The 18,497-nt window shown below is 50.1% G+C and overlaps 1 protein-coding gene across 2 annotated transcripts in view; it reads left to right on the top strand.

The window, feature by feature from the left end:
• The first annotated feature begins 4,303 nt into the window (after positions 1–4,303).
• Positions 4,304–18,497, top strand: part of CPAMD8 (C3 and PZP like alpha-2-macroglobulin domain containing 8) — a 42,162-nt gene continuing 27,968 nt past the window's right edge. Inside the window, exons 1-13 of one of the 2 annotated variants that reach the window (XM_083594343.1) lie at positions 4,304–4,545; positions 8,728–8,879; positions 9,086–9,108; positions 10,091–10,256; positions 12,161–12,213; positions 12,868–12,885; positions 13,376–13,430; positions 13,786–13,899; positions 14,981–15,065; positions 15,187–15,295; positions 16,189–16,416; positions 17,054–17,224; positions 17,742–17,870. In XM_083594343.1, the coding sequence (XP_083450469.1) occupies positions 4,448–4,545; positions 8,728–8,879; positions 9,086–9,108; positions 10,091–10,256; positions 12,161–12,213; positions 12,868–12,885; positions 13,376–13,430; positions 13,786–13,899; positions 14,981–15,065; positions 15,187–15,295; positions 16,189–16,416; positions 17,054–17,224; positions 17,742–17,870 (1,401 nt within the window). In that variant the 5' untranslated portion in view covers positions 4,304–4,447. Of the gene's footprint in view, positions 4,546–8,727; positions 8,880–9,085; positions 9,109–10,090; positions 10,257–12,160; positions 12,228–12,867; positions 12,886–13,375; positions 13,431–13,785; positions 13,900–14,980; positions 15,066–15,186; positions 15,296–16,188; positions 16,417–17,053; positions 17,225–17,741; positions 17,871–18,497 lie in introns of both variants that reach the window. The other variant, XM_083594344.1, reaches the window with a different exon arrangement.

Below are 18,497 nucleotides of genomic sequence, written 5' to 3'. Positions count from 1 at the left end.
TCAAAAGCATCCATTCTTTGGCGATCAGCCTTCTTGATGGTCCAGCTCTCACTTCCATACATCACTACTGGGAAAACCAGAGCTTGAACTATATGGACCTTTGTTGGCAAGGTGATGTCTCTGCTTTTTAAGATGCTGTCTAGGTTTGCAATCGCCTTTCTCCCAAGAAGCAGGCATCTTTTAATTTCGTGGCTGCTGTCACCATCTGCAGTAATCATGGAGCCCAAGAAAGTCAAATCTCTCACTGCCTCCATTTCTTCCCCTTCTATTTGCCAGGAGGTGATGGGACCAGTGGCCATGATCTTCGTTTGAGCTTCAGGCCATATTTTGCGCTCTCCTCTTTCACCCTCATTAAAAGGTTCTTTAATTCCTCCTCACTTTCTGCCATCAAGATTGTGTCATCTGCATATCTGAGGCTGTTGATATTTCTTCCAGCAATCTTAATTCCGGCTTGGGATTCATCCAGCCCAGCCTTTCGCATGATGAATTCTGCATATACGTTAAATAAGCAGGGAGACAATATACAGCCTTGTCGTACTCCTTTCCCAATTTTGAACCAATCAGTTGTTCCATATCCAGTTCTAACTGTAGCTTCTTGCCCCACATAGAGATTTCTCAGGAGACAGATGAGGTGATCAGGCACTCCCATTTCTTGAAGAACTTGCCATAGTTTGCTGTGGTCGACACAGTCAAAGGCTTTTGCGTAGTCAATGAAGCAGAAGTAGGTGTCTTTCTGGAACTCTCTAGCTTTCCGATTAGTTCTACTTTTAGTTTAGTGGTTTTTTTAATTTACTTGATTTATTTCCTTGCCCCCCGCCCGTGGCTGAGCCCCTCCACCTGCCACAGCAGGGTGGGGCCTGGACTGGGTCGAGGGGACCCGAGAGAGGACGTCAGGCGGAAAGAAGGTTCGATTTGGCCGAGGGCCCGGCAAAGGCTTCCCCCGGCCCCTGCTTTGCTGACTCGGCTTCTCCGTGAGCTGGCCGGCTTGTCATCACGTTTTGGAGGGCCTCGCCTGCGGCAGCTGGGCTACTCCATTCACACCTGCAGCTGTGAGCTCATGCACCGGCGACACCCAGGGCCTGCTCCACCCGGGTGCCAGTGTGACTGCATACACTTTAATGTTTCTCCCCTGAAAAGAGGGACGTCCTATTCCATCTCCTCCAACGTTTCTCCCCTGAAAAGAGGGACGTCCTATTCCATCCCCTCCAACGTTTCTCCCCTGAAAATAGGGACGTCCTATTCCATCCCCTCCAACGTTTCTCCCCTGAAAAGAGGGACGTCCTATTCCATCCCCTCCAATGTTTCTCCCCTGAAAATAGGGACGTCCTATTCCATCCCCTCCAACGTTTCTCCCCTGAAAATAGGGACGTCCTATTCCATCCCCTCCAACGTTTCTCCCCTGAAAATAGGGTCGTCCTATTCCATCCCCTCCAACGTTTCTCCCCTGAAAATAGGGACGTCCTATTCCATCCCCTCCAACGTTTCTCCCCTGAAAATAGGGACGTCCTACGGGAAAGTGGGACGTTCCGGTATCAAGTCAGTAACTGGGACATCTTCTGTAAAAACGGGTCTGTCCCTGGGAAATAGGGGCACTTGGAGGATATTTTAGGGAGCAGGCTAGCAGGTGGGGCCCATGACTTACACCAGAGGAGCCCACACAACGCAAAACACTGTTGCTGGATATAGGTTTTATCTTATTCATTTTTTATCTTATATTTTGGAAATGTACATCCAGGTTTTTTCCCCTTTCATTTTTTGGGGGGCCCCCTAACAGAGTGGGGCCCGAAGCTATAGCTTGTTTAGCTTATACGTAAATCCGGCACTGGTCTGAGGGGAGTCCGGAGGCCGCACTCAGAATCTGGAGGGCCACATTCGGCTCCCAATCTCCTTCGCCCTCGTTATGGGCCCCCTCAGCTGACATTATCATGAGTTTATGCCCTGAGAAAGAGGCATATCGGAGACCCCCCCTTCCCACAACACTTTACGCACAACGGCTCATTCCCCACCCTTGCCCCTCCCTTAAGAAATCCACCGTTCGTGCCAAATCCACAAAATGCCGCAGAAAGGGATTTATATTTCCCTGTTTGAACAAAGCCTGGCTCCAATTTTGTCCACGCGTTTTGCTAATATTGAAACCCTTGAGAGAGGGGGGGTGGGGAACCCGAGAGGCAGGGTGGAGCCCCCCCTAAAATCCTGACTGCATGAGGCCAGCGTCCTCCCCCCCCACCCCCGTCAGGGTCTCCCCACGCCCAATCCCAGCTTTGAGGAGTTCTCATTCCCACGGAAATTGGGGGAGGAAGCGAGCCAAGACTTGGGGGGGGTCCTTCGGGGACCCCCCTCCTGGGCCTGAGCTAATGGTTGGTATTCCGAATTATAAAAGGCGTGTATTTATGACCCCCTCATTCCTTGACCCACCCAGCAAGGAGGAGAAGGAGGGAAGGGGTCCAAGATCTCCCTCGCTGGGACGCATCCTGGCAACAGGCCGGGCGGTGCAGCCTGGAGCAGGCAGAGGTTCTCTGCGCCGGCTTTCTTCAACTCCTAGCCAAAGCTCGCCTCTTCCTCTGGCGGTTCCCAAGAAGAGCACCGCAGGACTCGAACCCGCAGCGACTGTCTCCCCACTGGGTGTTCAGAAGCAGGGCCCCGTCCCTGACTGGCGGGGAGGGAGAACATAGTTTGTAGCCAACGAGAGCCATGGATTTGCCAGATCCTCTTTCAGAGACAGCCGGATCGATGGTCATCCTGGGGGTGGGAGTTCCACAGGTTAACGCAGCGCTGCGCGAAGCGTAGAATCGCAAAATTGTAGAAATGGGAAAATAATTTTCAAGGAGGGGGCTAGGCTCCCCCAGTATTCCACCGCCTTCTTGTAGCTGCGTTGGGACCCAAAGTTGGGTGGAACCCGGCGGCTATGACCCCCCCAGCGGTCATCTAGTCCAGCCCCTTGCAATGCAGGAATCTCGGCTAAAGCATCCATGACAGGTGGCCGCCCAACCTCTGCTTAAAAACATCCAAGGAAGGAGAGTCCGCAGCTTTCATCCCACGGCCGAATGGCGCTGACCGTCAGAAAGTTCTTCCTGATGTTGAGTCGGGATCTCCTGCCTCGGAACTGGAAGCCACGGGTTCGAATCCTACCCTCCAGGAGAAAACAAGCATGACCCCTCTTCCACGTGACACAGCCCTTGAGATATCAGAAAATGGCTCTCCTATCTCCCCTCAACCTCCTCTTTTCCAGGCTAAACATCCCCAGCTCCTTCAACCGTTCCTCATCAGGCTTGGTTTCCAGAACCTAAGGACTAGAAACCTGCGTTGTTTTCGCAAAGCTTTAGCTAAGCGGCAGAACAGGAGCTTCTTGCATGCGATATACATCAGGCCGTTGGTTATAATATGGTATATATGGATACTGTACATCAATGTATATCTTGATGAGTATCCATAAAAATAGCCATAGTTCTTTTAATCTGGTATGTATTGATCCTTATCAATATCGATAACTATCGATAAAAGCAGGCATGCTTCTTTAATTCTGTAATCACAAAGAAAAGATACTTTGCATTGGGTATGAACGTTTGTTTATCTTTTGATAACAATCAATTAAAGCAGACCCATATGTTTCCATCTGGTATATGTAGATACATCAATGTAAATATTGATGAGTGCCCACAAAAATAGCCATATTTCTTTTAATCTGGTATGCACCTATCCTCATTAATGTGGATAACTACAGTGGTACTTTGGTTCCAGAAGTCCGTTCCAAAACCAAAGCGTTCCAAAACTAAGGTGCACTGCTTTCCCATAGAAAGGAATGGAAAGTGGCTTAATCCGTTCCAGACTTTTAAAAACAACCCCTAAAACAGCAACTTAACATGGATTTTACTATCTAGCGAGACCATCGATCCATCAAACGAAAGTGAGAAACAATGTGCCGTACTATAAAATAAATAAAACATTTCTGTATCAATAAACACATGCAAGATTCTTTACTTCTGTTAACAATGAAAAGATGCTTCGAGCTGGGTACCAGCTTCCCACTACGAACTTTTGGGAAGCATCGATAAGAAGAGATCTTGCAAAAGGCTTGTTCCCAAAAGTGGAGAATCCCGAGGAGCTTGCACGATTTTTACGCGCGGCACTTTTGCGCGCAGAAGGAAGGAAGGAAGGAAGGAATCTCCTGGGAGAGGAGGGGAAGAAGAAGAAGAAGACCCCCGACCCCGCTGAGCGGGGACCCCCGGGGGGTCTGTCGCGCCCCTCCCCGCGGCCTCGCGCGCCTCCCCGGAACAAAGGGAGCGCGCGTGGGAGGCGGAGCGCGGAGGCGGAGGCATCGGCGGGCCGCCCCGGGCCGAGGCGGGGCTGGAGGCGGCCGGGCAGCGGCGGAGGCGCAGGGCCGGGGCAGAGGCGCTGCTGGCCGGCTCGGGCGTCGGCGGCCTCCCGAGGGAACAAAGGGCGCCCGGCCATGCCTCCTCCGGCCCGCCGCCCGGGACGCGCGCCCTGGACGCTGCTGCTGCCGCTGTGCAGCCTCTGCGGGATCTGCACCCCGAGCCCGGACAGGAGGTGAGGGAAGCGGCGACCGAGAGACCGAGGGGGTCCCCAAGGCGCCCCGGCCCCGGGCTCCGGAGCGCGCGCAGAGAGAGCTGCGCGCTCGCCTCCGGGAAGAAGGAAGGAGAGGAGCGCTCCGAGCGCGTGCAGAGTGCCCAGGGGCTCTTGAGCATGTGCAGAGTGACCTCTTGCTCGCCTCCGGGAACCCAGGAGCAGGCAGAGGGGGAAGAGCCAAGGGGAGTGTTCTAGAGCATGTGCAGAAAGCCCAGGGGTTCCTGAGCGCGTGCAGAGAGACCTCCTTCTCTGCTCTGCGAATTCTTCAGGGGGAAGAACCAGGGAGGGGGGCGTTCTGGGGCATGTGCAGAGAGCCTTCTTCCTTGCCTCTGGGAGGCTGTAGAGAGGAACGAGTCAAGGGTTTGTTCTTGAGCATGTACAGAGAGCCCTCTTCCTCGTCTCCCAAACCCAGCTGGGCCGATTGTGGTTGTCAGCCGAGAGGAGCATCTTCCTGCCTCAGGTGCTGGGTGGAATTTGGCCACATCCTGCCGACCCACGCAAAGGATGGGGGTCCAGGAAATGTCCCCCCCCCAGGCCAAACTGCATCCTGGCCTGCCCCACAGAGCCCCTACTTCCATGCACAACATTGCACCGTTTTTGGGGGTGCCGTATAATTTTGGGGGTGCCGTATAATCCTTTGCCCTAACAGGGTGTGGGAAAGGTCAGGGACCCCCCCCCATTTCTGAACTGGTCCGTTAGGACAGAACAGCTCTCCTCTCGCCCCCAATCCGACGGCCGGTTTCTGGGCCTCCCCAGCAGGGAGTTCCTGAGCTGCGGTTTTCGCACTCGGGTCCCCGCTGCCGGGCTTCCCTCTGAGGCAACCGTTACAGCAGGGCTGAAGGAGCTCCCTTTGGCCTCATCCAGCGGTCCAGGCTCCCCTTAGGATTCCCAAATGGAGCCTCCATAGACAGAGCCAGTCTATCTCAGAGGAGAGGAAGGCTTAATCCTCAGGGCTAGTTCTGACGCATGGCTTTAAAAAGGCCAATTCACGGCGGACAAGGCTGCCCATGGCTATTGTGCCCCGGTGTCCCAGAATCGTAGATTTGGAAAGGGACCCCCAGGGGTCATCCAGCCCAACCCGCTGCACAGGCAGGAATCTCAGCTCAAGCGTCCATGACTGATGGCCTTCCAACCTCTGCTTGGGCACCTGCCACCTCCCATCCCACAGAACCGTCAGAAAGTTCTTCCTGGTGTTGAGTCGGAGTCGCCTTGCTTGTCACTTAGAGCCGTGGGTTCGAGTTCTGCCAGCAGAAGGAAACAAACTCGCTCTTCCATGTGAGATATCGGAAGGTGACTCTCCCATCTCCTCCCAGCCTCTCCTGTTTCCCAGGCTAAACACGCCCAGCTCCTTCGACCGTTCCTCATCAGCCTTCCAGACCCTTGATCATCTCGGTCTCCCTATTCTGCCCACCTTCCAGCTTCTCAACATCCGTCTTAAATTGTGGTGCCCAGAACTGGACACAGGATTCCAGGTGGGGTCTGTCCAAGGCAGAATACATTGGCGTTCATGACTATCCTTCCTTGAAGGTTTTTAAGCAGAGGTCGGACGGTCCTCTGTCCGCGATGCTTTAGCTGAGATCCCTGCATTGCAGGGGGCTGGACTGGATAACCGCTGGGGCCCCCCCTTCCAGCTCTAAAATTCCACGATAGTCTAACCTCTGCATCAACATCGCGCAAGCAAAGCAAGACAAATACTCTGTAATACTCAAAATAGTCCGGCATGAAAAGCCCCAAACACGGTTCCATGGGTGATTCTGAGTCAACTCCCTGGGACAGTTTATTGTTGTACATTGTTTCGAAATTTAGTGTTGTCTCTTGTTTTATTTGTCTGTTTTAACCATATTTGCACAGCAGTTTTTAACGTTGTGAGTGTCCTCTATTTAAGAGGCTTCTACTCTGCAGCCTCTTATAGTTGTTTTATCTGTGAGTCTTTTAGTTCTTATGCTCTTACAGCTGTTTTAACTGCGTGTCTTTGTTGGTTTTTAGCTCTTATCTGTTTTAATTATTAGTTTTTTATCCATCCATTGTCTGTGTTTAATCTTGTATTTTATTCGGATGTTTTATGCCTGTTTCCTTGTCCTCATTTGCCCCAACAATTATCGGTCAAAAATCCCAACTGCTATTTTATCTATATGCTTTTCTTAATCCTGCTCTGTGACCGTAATAAAGTTCATTCATACTCTGTAATAAACCGGCCGTCCAGGGAGCAAGTCCTAAAGTTACAAAACTGGAAATCTCCCGTAAGCTGGACAAAACCAGCCAGGGATAGCTCAACCGGTCAAGCGCAAGGCTGTTAGGGTTGTGGGTTTGAGTCTCACGTCGGGCAAAAGACCCTTACGTTGCAAATATTTCCTCGGTTTTTTGCCCTCTTGCTGCCCCGCTAGACCGGTCGAGGTTTTGCAGATTTGAGCTTCTCATTGCTGCTTTCTTGATCTGGGCCGGTCCTGAGCGCTGCCTGTCGCCCGGGAGATCTCTTGCAATGAGATCTCCATGGCGATGGATCCCGCTGAGGGGGCAGGAGTGTGCAATGTTTGGAATTTGGAGGGGAGGAGGGAAAAAGGCAGCATTCGCTCCTCCCGGGGCGCCTGTTAACCTCCAGCGAAAGAGACCCGGCTGGCGAAGCGGAATTATGTTTCCAAAAGCGCATGACGCGAAGAGCTGTCTTGCACGAAGAAGGCCCATTGGGGATGGGATGGGCTGAGCAGCGGGGAGAGGAGCTGCGGAGGAGAATCACGACGGAGTCCGGAGAATTTGAATCGCATGTGTGCGCCGTACAATGTGCCGTCGGCGCCTTAGCGGTGGGTTTGGACCAAAAGACGCAGCACAAAAGGGGAAGGCAGCGAGGCGGGAGGAGGAAAGAAGAGCGCTCAGGCAAAGGGGGAATATGGTAGTTAACTTTGGGGGGCCTTCCGGGGGGCTGGCGGGGCTGTTCCGTTTCCATGCATTCTGCCCCACTGATGACACAAATGCAATAAGGGTTAAGGCGGGACCAGCGTCTACATGCCATTCCACTTTTTTAAGTTGTTCCCACCTGGAGGGGCTGGGAAGAGGGAACAGGGCTTTGTGAGCGGGGAGAATCAGTGGCAGAGAGAAGTTCAGAATCAGAGGCAGGAGCAGAAGCAGGAGAGGAGGGAAGCCAAGAGGCAGAGAGGGGTTTCTTCCCCCTCCTGCGGCAAGAATCTCCCTTCCCTACTGGTCTCCCAGGCCCAAGAGCAGCATGAAAAGGGCAAAAGGAAGGTGGGCTTGCTGGCAGGCACAGTCTCCGATTGCTTGGGGAAATGACCGCAGAGAAGGGGAGGCAAGGAACTTCAGTCTGGGCTGGTGATTTTCTAGTGAAAGCCCTAAACAGCCTTGGCCCAGTAGACCTGAAGGAGCGTCTCCACCCCAGACACCAGGGTCCATCTCCCAAGGAACTTCTGGCGGTTCCCTCTTTGCAAGAAGTGAGGTTACAGGGAACCAAGCAGAGGGCCTTCTCGGTGGTGGCACCCTCCCATCAGATGTCAAGGAAATAAACAACTATCTGACTTTTACAAGACATCTGAAGGCAGCCCGGTTCAGGGAAGCTTTTAATGTTTGATGCTTTATTGTGCTTTTAATATTCTGTTGGGAGCCACCCAGAGTGGCTGGGGAAACCCATCCAGATGGGTGAAGTAAAGGTAAAGGGACCCCCGACCACTAGGTCCAGTCGTGGCCGACTCTGGGGTTGCAGCGCTCATCTCGCTTTACTGGCCGAGGGAGCCGGCGTACAGTTTCCGGGTCATGTGGCCAGCATGACTAAGCCGCTTCTGGCGAACCAGAGCAGCGCACGGAAACGCCGTTTACCTTCCCGCCGGAGCGGTACCTATTTATCTACTTGCACTTTGTGCTTTTGAACTGCTAGGTTGGCAGGAGCAGGGACCGAGCAACGGGAGCTCACCCCGTCATTGCGGGGATTTGAACCGCCGACCTTCTGATCGGCAAGTCCTAGGCTCTGTGGCTTAACCCACAGCGCCACCCGCATCCCAATAATAATTATTATTATATGGGGATGGCAGCGGGGATGGAACACGGAGGCTTCTGCCTGCCAGGCAGCTGTTCTGCCGCAAAGCCTTTCTTTCAGAGCTGCCCCATCTCATTTCCTTCCTCTCTCCCTCTTTTTCCCAGGGGCTACTTGGTGGCTGTGCCCTCGGTCTTCCGGGCGGGGGTAGTCGAAACCATCAGCGTGGTCATCTTCAACCCGGCCAAGGAGACGACGGTTCAGATCCAGCTGACGGTCAAAGGAGAGACGGTGGCGCGAGGGCACGGAACGGTTTTGGGTAGGCCCCCGTTTACGTACGTGCAAAGGGCACCTGGGCATGGCTGGGTGGCACCAGACACCCCTGCATTGCCAGAGAAAGGGGCTTGAGTTCGGTGTGTCTGTGTGTCTTGAATATCGTAGTTAAATCTGGCCTGTTTGCACAATATGGTTCGGCTTTCTGAATCTTGTATTTTCTCTCTCTTTTTCTTTCTGGCGTTTTCGTAGGCAAAGGAACCATCAAGCTCAAGGTGAGTACAAACCTGGGGGGGGGGGATTAAAAAATAAACGATTTTTTAAAACATAAAAAATCGGGTTTTTAAAAAAATTAAATCGGGTTTTTTTAAAAAATAAACAATTTTCTTAAAAATAAAAAATCGGGTTTTTTAAAAATTTAAATCGGATTAAAAAAAAAAATTAAATTGGATTTTTAAAAATAAAATGCTTTTGGAGGAAAAGCCTTTCTAAAGATTTTCTATTTAAGTTACGTTGTAGCCCAAAGGCTGTTCATCAGGAAATGATTTGTTTTCAGTTTCTTATGTGTGCTAAAACTCAGCCTAAGTTTTTTTAATTAACTGCAACAGTTAACAAACATGGATACATATGCTATAATGTTATTTTTTCAGTTAAATAGTTACTAAGAAAATGTTTGTTTTTCTCCTTCCAATAAAGTACAGCAGAAAAGTTGTCCCCAAATAAACAGTTAACTCAGGAAACCTCACCATAATTTCATAATTATCTGTCTGAATGTATTTCTAAGAGTAGAACTAAATCTGTAATTTTTGGTATAACCGCAAAAACTACTTATTATTCCAAAAACGAAGTCTTCATCTGGCTGTAAATATTAAGATTATACCAGCAAGAATGAGTCTTTCTGTAAAAAAAAAAAATGATTTAAATCAAGTCTTACTGACTAGTGATTTAAATCGTGATTTAAATCGATTTGATTTCGATCAAATCCACCCTGATGCAAAGAGCTCTTATAACCCCTTCCCTTCTTTGCTTCTGTTTTAAAGCCATTCTGGTCGGTGGGCATGGCGGATTCCAGTGGCAGCAGGTTCCGCAGGCTAACCATGCACTTACTTACTGTTACACCAGGGAGGGAGAAAGCACATCTGATTTTATAAACTCCTGGCCTTCTCTCTGTCCTGGGCGCTCCAGCTGAAATCCACGATTCTAAGCTTCGTCGGCGCCAGGCGCGGCGCTATAACTCCCTTTTGCCTTCCCGACCAGGTGCCCCCGGGGCTACGGGGCCAGGCGCACCTCAAGGTTTGGGGCAACCGGCACTTGGCGGAAGAGGGCTACATTTTCCACAACCACACCACCGTCACCATCGACAGCAAAGGCGCCTCCGTCTTCATCCAGACGGATAAACCCGTCTACAAGCCGAAGCAGAAAGGTGGTCGCTTATTCTTTAATGTGGGAATGTTCCGGGTGGCAGGAGAGGATATATTGTTTATTGATATTGTCATAAATAAAACATTGCCCTTTTCCCTTATCCAAGAGCCCATATAGAGTCCTTACGTAGGTTCCCTATTGGTAGGAGAAAATAACAGAGGCCAAGCAGAGAATATTGAGAAGCAAAGCAGCTAGTAAGCCTGATCTTTATTGATCTGTTGCAACAGGGTCCTCACTCCCCACACGCAGGAGGGAGGAGGAACCCAGAACCAAGATGTGTCTGCTCTTTTATAGACATTTTAAATTCCCTGCCCTGGAGCTCAAGACCACCCCTCCATACATCATACATACATAACAGAAGGGGTGTAACCCAAGACCGGCCCCAGATGCATCACACCTTCACACACAAAAAAGCTGTCTAAAATAGAAATTTTGAATGTCGTTTTTCTCCTGTTGTTGTTTATCTCCTTGTCTGGCAGGTTACTTGATTGGATTGCCTGGGGAGCCTGGCCAGTGTTTTGTAGTGATAAATACTTAGTTCCTGGGCCAGGTCACAGGCTCACACCTTATTCATATCTTAAATGTGCCCTTAAGACAGGATTTGTGAGGAAAGAGACAATGGGGAGGTTTCCCATTTTGACCTTGCAGAGAAAACATTTGGTCAGTTTAGGAATCAAAATGGTTCCAGGTTGGCCTTCCTGTGCTGACCTATGTATGTGCTCGGTTGGTACACTTCTGAACATTGCCATATATCTAAGACCATAAAACTCCTATCACAATATCACAAAATGCGCTGGCAAGTTCCTTTGCGTAGCAGTTACATTCTCCTTTTACATGCACGGCAGATAGCTGGTCGCAGGCTTGTGTAAGCCTCTCACTATTATACAATTTGGTTTGTCTTCAGATTGAATTGTACATTCCTGGTAAGTTCCCTCCAATCCCTAATAATAATAATAATTTATTATTTGTACCCCGCCCGTCGGGCTGGGCTTCCCCAGCCACTCTGGGCAGCTTCCAACGAAGATGAAAAATACATTAGAATGTCACACATTCAAAACTTCTTAAAAGAATAAAGAAGCCACAATCTTATTCCAAGTCAGTGAAAGAAGTTGACTCACATCAGTTCACAGCTGGATCCCTAAAGGCAGACTTAGTTACAAAGATGTACATGTGGATCTGCCCCATATGGGGGAATAATCCCAGTGATTCTGCTGGGAGAGCAGTCCTAGCTAAAAGCTGGTCAAACGAAGAAGGAAGTCAAAGAGAGAGAGGTGTGCTGTGTGACTCGTCCTTTTATTACCTGGACAGGTAAGGAGGTCACGCCCACCTTCGATCACATGCAAAAGGAAGGATGCTCCAGCCAGGAGGAGCAGGAAGTTTTGACTGGCTGGACCAAACATTCCCTCGCATGTCTTCTTTAGCATCGCAAGGCATGCTGTACTTGACTGCCTCTCATGGATCACGTCCCACATTTCGCACTCGTGCATCGCGGCCGGTTGAGCTGGATGACTCTGGGCGCCCCCTGCCAGCTCTCCAATCCACAATTCTGCAATGCTCCTTTCCTTCTCTCCCCCTCTCTCTATTTCTTTTAAAACTCACTTTTACGTTATACAATTAAACTCAAACATGAACCACCCACATTTAAGATGCCCTGAACCCTTAGATTCCGTCAATGGTTTCCATTAGGATCCGCCTTTTATCTGTTGTGTCTTATCATTTCTCCGTTTTACTTAAAACCATCCTTTTTCTTTTTCACCCTAATTTTTAATACGTTGCAAGCGTCCCTAAAACCCTGCCAAAGTTTTTAGCTGTTTACAGTGCAGCTTGTAGATTTTCGCCATTCCTTATAAAATTTTCTCTGATTTCTCTGGTTTCTGATTTCCTCCTCTCCTTCTCTGTTTCTAGTGCTGATCAACCTGTTCACCGTCAACCCAGACTTGCGGCCCGTCGATGAGAAGGTGAGGAAGAGGCTGTAATAATATATATTTATCCTGGGCTTGTTTCCTCTGGGGTCTTTGAAGAGAAGGACCTCGCCAGGCTGGAGGCCTGTGGAACTCCCTGCCACCTGAGGCAACCACCAACCTTTATGGCTCTAAAAAAGGACTGGGCAAAATCACAGCGGAGGAGAGGCTCTTCCTACGCTCCCAGGGCAAAAGGGTTGTAGCTCGGCGGCTAGAGCAGCTGCTGGGCATGCGGAAGGTTTTGGCTGGGGGGTATTTCCCAGCAGGGTCGCTGCTGCTGCCGGTCAGTGTAAGCTGCCCTGAGCTAGACTGTTCAAGGGGACTAAGCGGTGTCCTAAATTCCTATTTAATTCATCCCTCTTTTTGTTGAAAACCATGAGGACTATAATCTTACGTTGTTCTTAATGGCTCAGTGGTAGGACACCTGCTGGGCATGCAGAAGGCCCCATTTAATTCAGCCCCCTTTTTAAAAAGCAATGGGGACTAGCATCTTACTTTGTTTTTAATGGCTCTCTGTCCGAATGCCTGGGAAGCTGCTGCCGGTCCGTGCAGGCATTACTAGCTGACCCAATAACTAAATAAAAGCTTCTTTCTGTTAAGTTTTGTGCAGGATTCCAAGCGAGTAACTCGTCCCTCTTTTCCCCCTTCCAGGTTGAAGCCTACATTGTGGTGAGTACCTGCTTGGTTCTCAAACTGAATCCGTTCCAGAAGTCTGTTCCAAAACCAAAGCGTTCCAAAGCCAATGCGCGCTTTCCCATAGAAAGCAATGCAAAACGGATTAATCCATCGCAGACTTTTAAAAACAACCCCTTAAAATAGTAACTTAACATGAATTTTACTCTCTAACGAGACCATTGATCCATAAAATGAAAGCAATAATCAGTGCACTGTACTATAAAATAAACAAGACGGTATTGTAGATGATAATTGTTTGGATGGGGGGCTTTTATCCATTTCCACAATCAATCCATCAGTCGCTGAACTGGGTTCCACACAGTCACAAAATGAACCGAAAAAGCCTCAAAAACAAAAAGGCAAAATAAAGAGCAAAAACAAAAGTGCCAAATACTGTATTATTATTATTATTATTATTATTAATAATAATAATAATAATTTCTTAAAGACTAAAATGAAATTGAATTAAATTATCTCTCTCCAGGATCCTCGTGGCTCTCGGATGATCGAATGGAACAACCTAAAGCCAGTTTGTTGCGGTGAGTCTGGAGGGAGCGGCAATGGGGTGCCCGTCTCCCCGAAAAGGAGAAAAGAGAAATAGGGGCCAAACCTCTTTTCTCCCCCTCTTTTGCCGGAAGCGACCCAGCGCTTTTTCGGCCAGACTTTGCTGACCATCCCCTCTTTTCTCTGCCGCAGTAAGCACGCCAACCAACTCTATCATGACTTTCCAAATCTAATAAATCTGTATTTTTAAAAAATTTTATCCATTCCCGGATCCAGCAAATACAATAGGCTTCATAATATAATTTCACATCTGGCAAGGAGAAGCCTCATCTATCTTTAATATCTGTTAATAACTTATATTTTATTCCCGGCTTCTCACCCCGGCCGCAGGCGTCCTCAACGTCAGCTTCCCTCTGTCTGACCAGCCTGTCTTCGGAGAGTGGGTCATTTTTGCCGCATTGCAAGGCCAGGTGTACAACAAGACCTTCGAAGTCCAGAAGTATGGTGAGATTTTGGCGCAGCGGCTGGTGGAATCGCTGGAGGGGGGGGCAGAGCCTTCTTTTCTTATTTTATATATATCGTTTTTACTAATTCTCCAATCTTTCGAAGCATCGATCGGCTTTTATTATTATTATTTTAATCGTGCAAAGTTTATTCTGTCTATCACCAAATATCGCTGGAACAGAGTTTCCGGATACCCAATCTTCATCAACCAATCTTGATCAATTCTTCACCAGCCAGGCTTGTGAGAATTAATACGAGAAGGATGCAGTTCAGTTTATTAACAAGCTGAAATTACAATATACACTGCGTCTGTATAAAATAAAATGCATAATACAATATGTACAACTAAAATACACACCCAAACTTGCATGTAAGCAGATACGAACGCTGTAGAAAATATACTCTGGATCAGTGTTCATGTGATACTGTGGTCACTGGTGCTGGTAACACATTGTAAAGAACGTAATATACTTTCATAATATAATTTTGGCCACAGGTGAAACTAATATACTGTAAGGGCAATTAAAGACACAGCACAACATTAACTGCAAGAATGCCAGGTGCAAACAGTCTCCCATCCAGTTAGTGGATCATGGCAGATCATGCAATTAAATAAAGCAATGACAATCTAACCCATCATCATCCATATTATTTGATATTTCAGTATTTATAGCAGAACTTGTCTATTCTAATAGGAGTTCTGGTTTCTCAATATGATTTTGCAAATATCCTTTAAACACCTTCCAGTCCTTGTCTATCTTCTCTTTTGAGATCCTTCCGATTTTCCCCATTGCTTTGGACATATTTTAATACTCCAATAATTTGGCAAGCCACTCTTTTTTGGTCGGTATTTTACCACTTTTCCAAGTTTTAGAATTTTTAGAAGTGGAAATTCAATTCAATTCCCCCCGGATGAACAGAGTTGAACGAGGGAAAAGGCTGCTTCGGTCTCATTGGGGGGGTCTCAAGAGGCCGGCCTGGGAGACCCCCCCTTGGGCCTGACCCCCTTTGCAGAGGGGCTTTTGGGACGCCCCCCCTTGGCAGCGGTCAACCTCTCCCCCACCCTCCTCTCCCCCGCCAGTTTTACCCAAATTTGAGGTGCGCATCGACCCGCCGCGCTACATCCGGGACCTCGGCGCGTGTGAGAAAGCAACCGTCCACGCCAGGTAAGGACGGGGTCGGGGGGGAATGTATATTCGGGGACCTCGGCCGGCCACGGGGGGCAGAGGGTCCAGAGGCGAGGGCCGGATTGGGGCCCCCTCTCTGAAGCCACTCCTTTTCCCCCAGGTACACTTTTGGGAAGCCAGTCGCTGGCCGGCTGACCGTCAACATGACGGTCAACGGAGTCGGCTACTACAAGCATGAGTCCGGCCATCCGGTCCTGAAAACCATGGAGGTGAGCGGTCAAGGGGATGATGGACAGCGGCTTGAGGAACGGCAGCTGGAACCTTTTCTGCCCATTCTGTAACACTCTCTCTAACTCTCTCTCTCTCTCTCTCTCTTTTTTAACAAATTATTGGGATGCGGGTGGCGCTGTGGGTTAAACCACAGAGCCTAGGACTTGCCGATCAGAAGGTTGGCGGTTCGAATCCCCGTGACAGGGTGAGCTCCCGTTGCTCGGTCCCTGCTCCTGCCCACCTAGCAGTTCGAAAGCAAGTCAAAGTGCAAGTAGATAAATAGGTCCCGGTCCGGCGGGAAGGTAAACGGCGTTTCTGTGCGCTGCTCTGGTTCACCAGAAGCGGCTTAGTCCTGCTGGCCACATGACCCGGAAGCTGTACGCCGGCTCCCTCGGCCAGTAAAGCGAGATGAGCGCCACAACCCCAGAGTCGGCCACGACTGGACCTAATGGTCAGGGGTCCCTTTACCTTTACCTATTCTAATTATAATTCTGTGCGGAATATTTTTCATTTTCTTCTCTTCGTTCTTCTGCTGTGATCCAGAGCTCTCAGCGTCGGTGCTTTCGATTTCTGCAAACAAAGGGAAATCTCAATGTGTCACAACTAAGGCAAAGGGAGATCTAGCCTTCTGCCATAATAATAATAATAATAATAATAATAATAATAATAATAATAATAATTTGTTATTTGTACCCCGCCCATCTGGCTGTGTTTCCCATTAGTGCCAGGCAGATACCCCAAATTCCCTTCTGGGACCTCACGACGGCGCCAGCTTTGACTTCCGGCAGCCTCCCTGGGGCGAGGGCTAGGGAATGCCCCCTGGAGACCCCAGAGAGGCGCTGCTGCCAGCCAGTGCGGGTGATGCTGACCCCACTCTCCCTCCCTCCCTCAGATCGACGGCTCTGCGGATTTCGATGTGTGCGTGAGTGACATGATGCCGGCTGACGTCCCTGAGCATTTCCGCGGCACTGTGAGCATCTGGGCAACCGTCACAGGAGCCGACGGCAGCCGCCAGGTCACCTTCGACGACTCCACCCCTGTCCAGAAGCAGCTGGTCGACATCAAGTACAGCAGGGGGACCCCGAAACACTTCAAGCCGGGCCTGCCGTACAGGGCGAAGGTGAGCGCTGAGCGCCATTCCGAAAATAGAGCGGTCCTAGGATGTCCAGAAGGAAGGAATGAATCTTTATTTGCATCAGCCGTCGGCCAGGGCAATAAAACAACAATACGATATACTAGGTGTAGGCAAACGTGGCCCTCCAGCTCTTTTGGGACTACAACTCCCATCATCCTTAGCTAACAGGACCAGGGGTCAGGGATGATGGGAATTGTAGTCCCAGAACACCTGCAGGGCCATGTTTGCCAATGCCAGGCACCCCCAAATTCAGCCCTCTGGCTGTTTTGGGACTACAACTCCCATCATCCCTAGGCAACAGGACCAGCAGTCAGGGATGATGGGAGTTGTAGTCCCAAAACATCTGGAGGGCCAAGTCTGGCCACCACTGCTCTAGATCAGGCATGGCCAAACTCGGCCCTCCAGATGTTTCGGGACTACAACTCCCATCAGCCCTAGCTAACAGGACCAGTGGTCAGGGATGCTTGGCTAAACAACTTGCATGTTCTTAGATTCCTGTTTTGCGGTAATTTAATTCCCCCCCCCACTTTTGGGGGTGGCGGCATCCCTCCCCAAGCCTCTCCCCACGCGTCGTAGTTGCTGGATCCGTCTCCCCCCGCCTCTCCTTCTCTCCCCCCGCCAGGTGGAAGTCACGTACCCGGACGGGAGCCCGGCGGACGGCGTGAGGGTCCGGGTCAAGGCTGAGCTCACCCCCAAGGACAACATCTACACCAGCGAGCTGGTGTCGCGCGGCGGATCGGTGGAGTTCGAAATACCCTCCATCCCCTCGGCTGCCCAGTACGTCTGGCTGGAGGTGGGTGAGAGCCCCGGATGGGGCTGGGGGGCTCAGGAGACCCCCGCCGAAGGGCTGGGGGGGCAGCGGAAAGGCAGAGCAGGTGTCTCATATATCTGGGGCAGGGGGCTGGATGATCCCTGGGGGATCCCCAGCCAAGACTGGGCTCAGGGCGGCTGACACCAACTATAAAAACAATTGATTAAAATACAACTGAAAAACAAGATCAAAACACAACATTAAAATGCAGCCTCATTTCAGTAGAAACGCAAATCAAAAACTTTTTGGGGATGAAAACGTCAAATCTAGTCTTGTATAAGGCTATATTTCCCCCCAGTTTTTTTTAGTTTAAAATTGGGGGTCTTCTTATACACGGAATGTTGCCATTGTTTATTTCTTAATTTGGGGCTCAAAAAATATAGACGGAAAAATATGGTATATTTGTCTCGGGGAGGGGGTCCCTTCTCTGGTTCTAAGAGGCGAGGGGGTGGGAACGGATCAAAGCCTGACTTCGCTGCCTCCCTCTCCCCCCCCCCAGACCAAAGTCACGGCCCTGGGAGGGGCGTCCGCCGGGGACCAGTACCTCCCCAGTTTCCTCTCCATCAGCGGCTGGTATTCCCCCAGCAAGTGCTACATCCAACTTCAGATGCCGGAAGGGCCTTTCCAGGTGAGCCTCTCCCCAGTTGCCAAGGTTGGGGGGCTAGGGGTGGTGGTTTGAGACCCCCCTCAATGGCCCTCCTCCGCTCAGAGTGACTTATCTCCTGGTGTGGGGGGTGCTGTGGGTTAAACCACAGAGCCTAGGACTGATCAGAAGGTCGGCGGTTCGAATCCTGCGATGGAGTGAGCTCCCGTTGTTCAGTCCCGGCTCCTGCTAACCTAGCAGCTCGAAAGCACGTCAAAGTGCAAGTAGATAAATGGGTACCACTCCGGCGGGAAGGGAAACGGCGTTTCCGTGCGCTGCTCTGGTTTGCCAGAAGCGGCTTAGTCCTGCTGGCCCCATGACCCGGAAGCTGTACGCCGGCTCCCTCGGCCAATAAAGCGAGATGAGCGCCGCAACCCCAGAGTCGGCCACGACTGGACCTAACGGTCAGGGGTCCCTTTACATTAAAGGGGAATTACCAGCAAACTTATTTTAGAGGCTTAAACAAGCCTGGCAAAGACGTTATCCGCTGTGTACGTTTAAAAAGGGGAATGTTACTCTGCTGAATTGTATAAGTTGTTAACAGAAGTCAGGAAAGATATAATTAAAGAATATATTCTCTCCTGCCTCCCTGAACATTCCCACAGTCACAAT

This window comes from Podarcis filfolensis, assembly GCF_964270895.1.
Source record: "Podarcis filfolensis genome assembly, chromosome: 18".
Taxonomy (NCBI): Eukaryota; Metazoa; Chordata; class Lepidosauria; order Squamata; family Lacertidae; genus Podarcis; species Podarcis filfolensis.
This window is presented reverse-complemented; position numbering and strand designations above follow the sequence as displayed.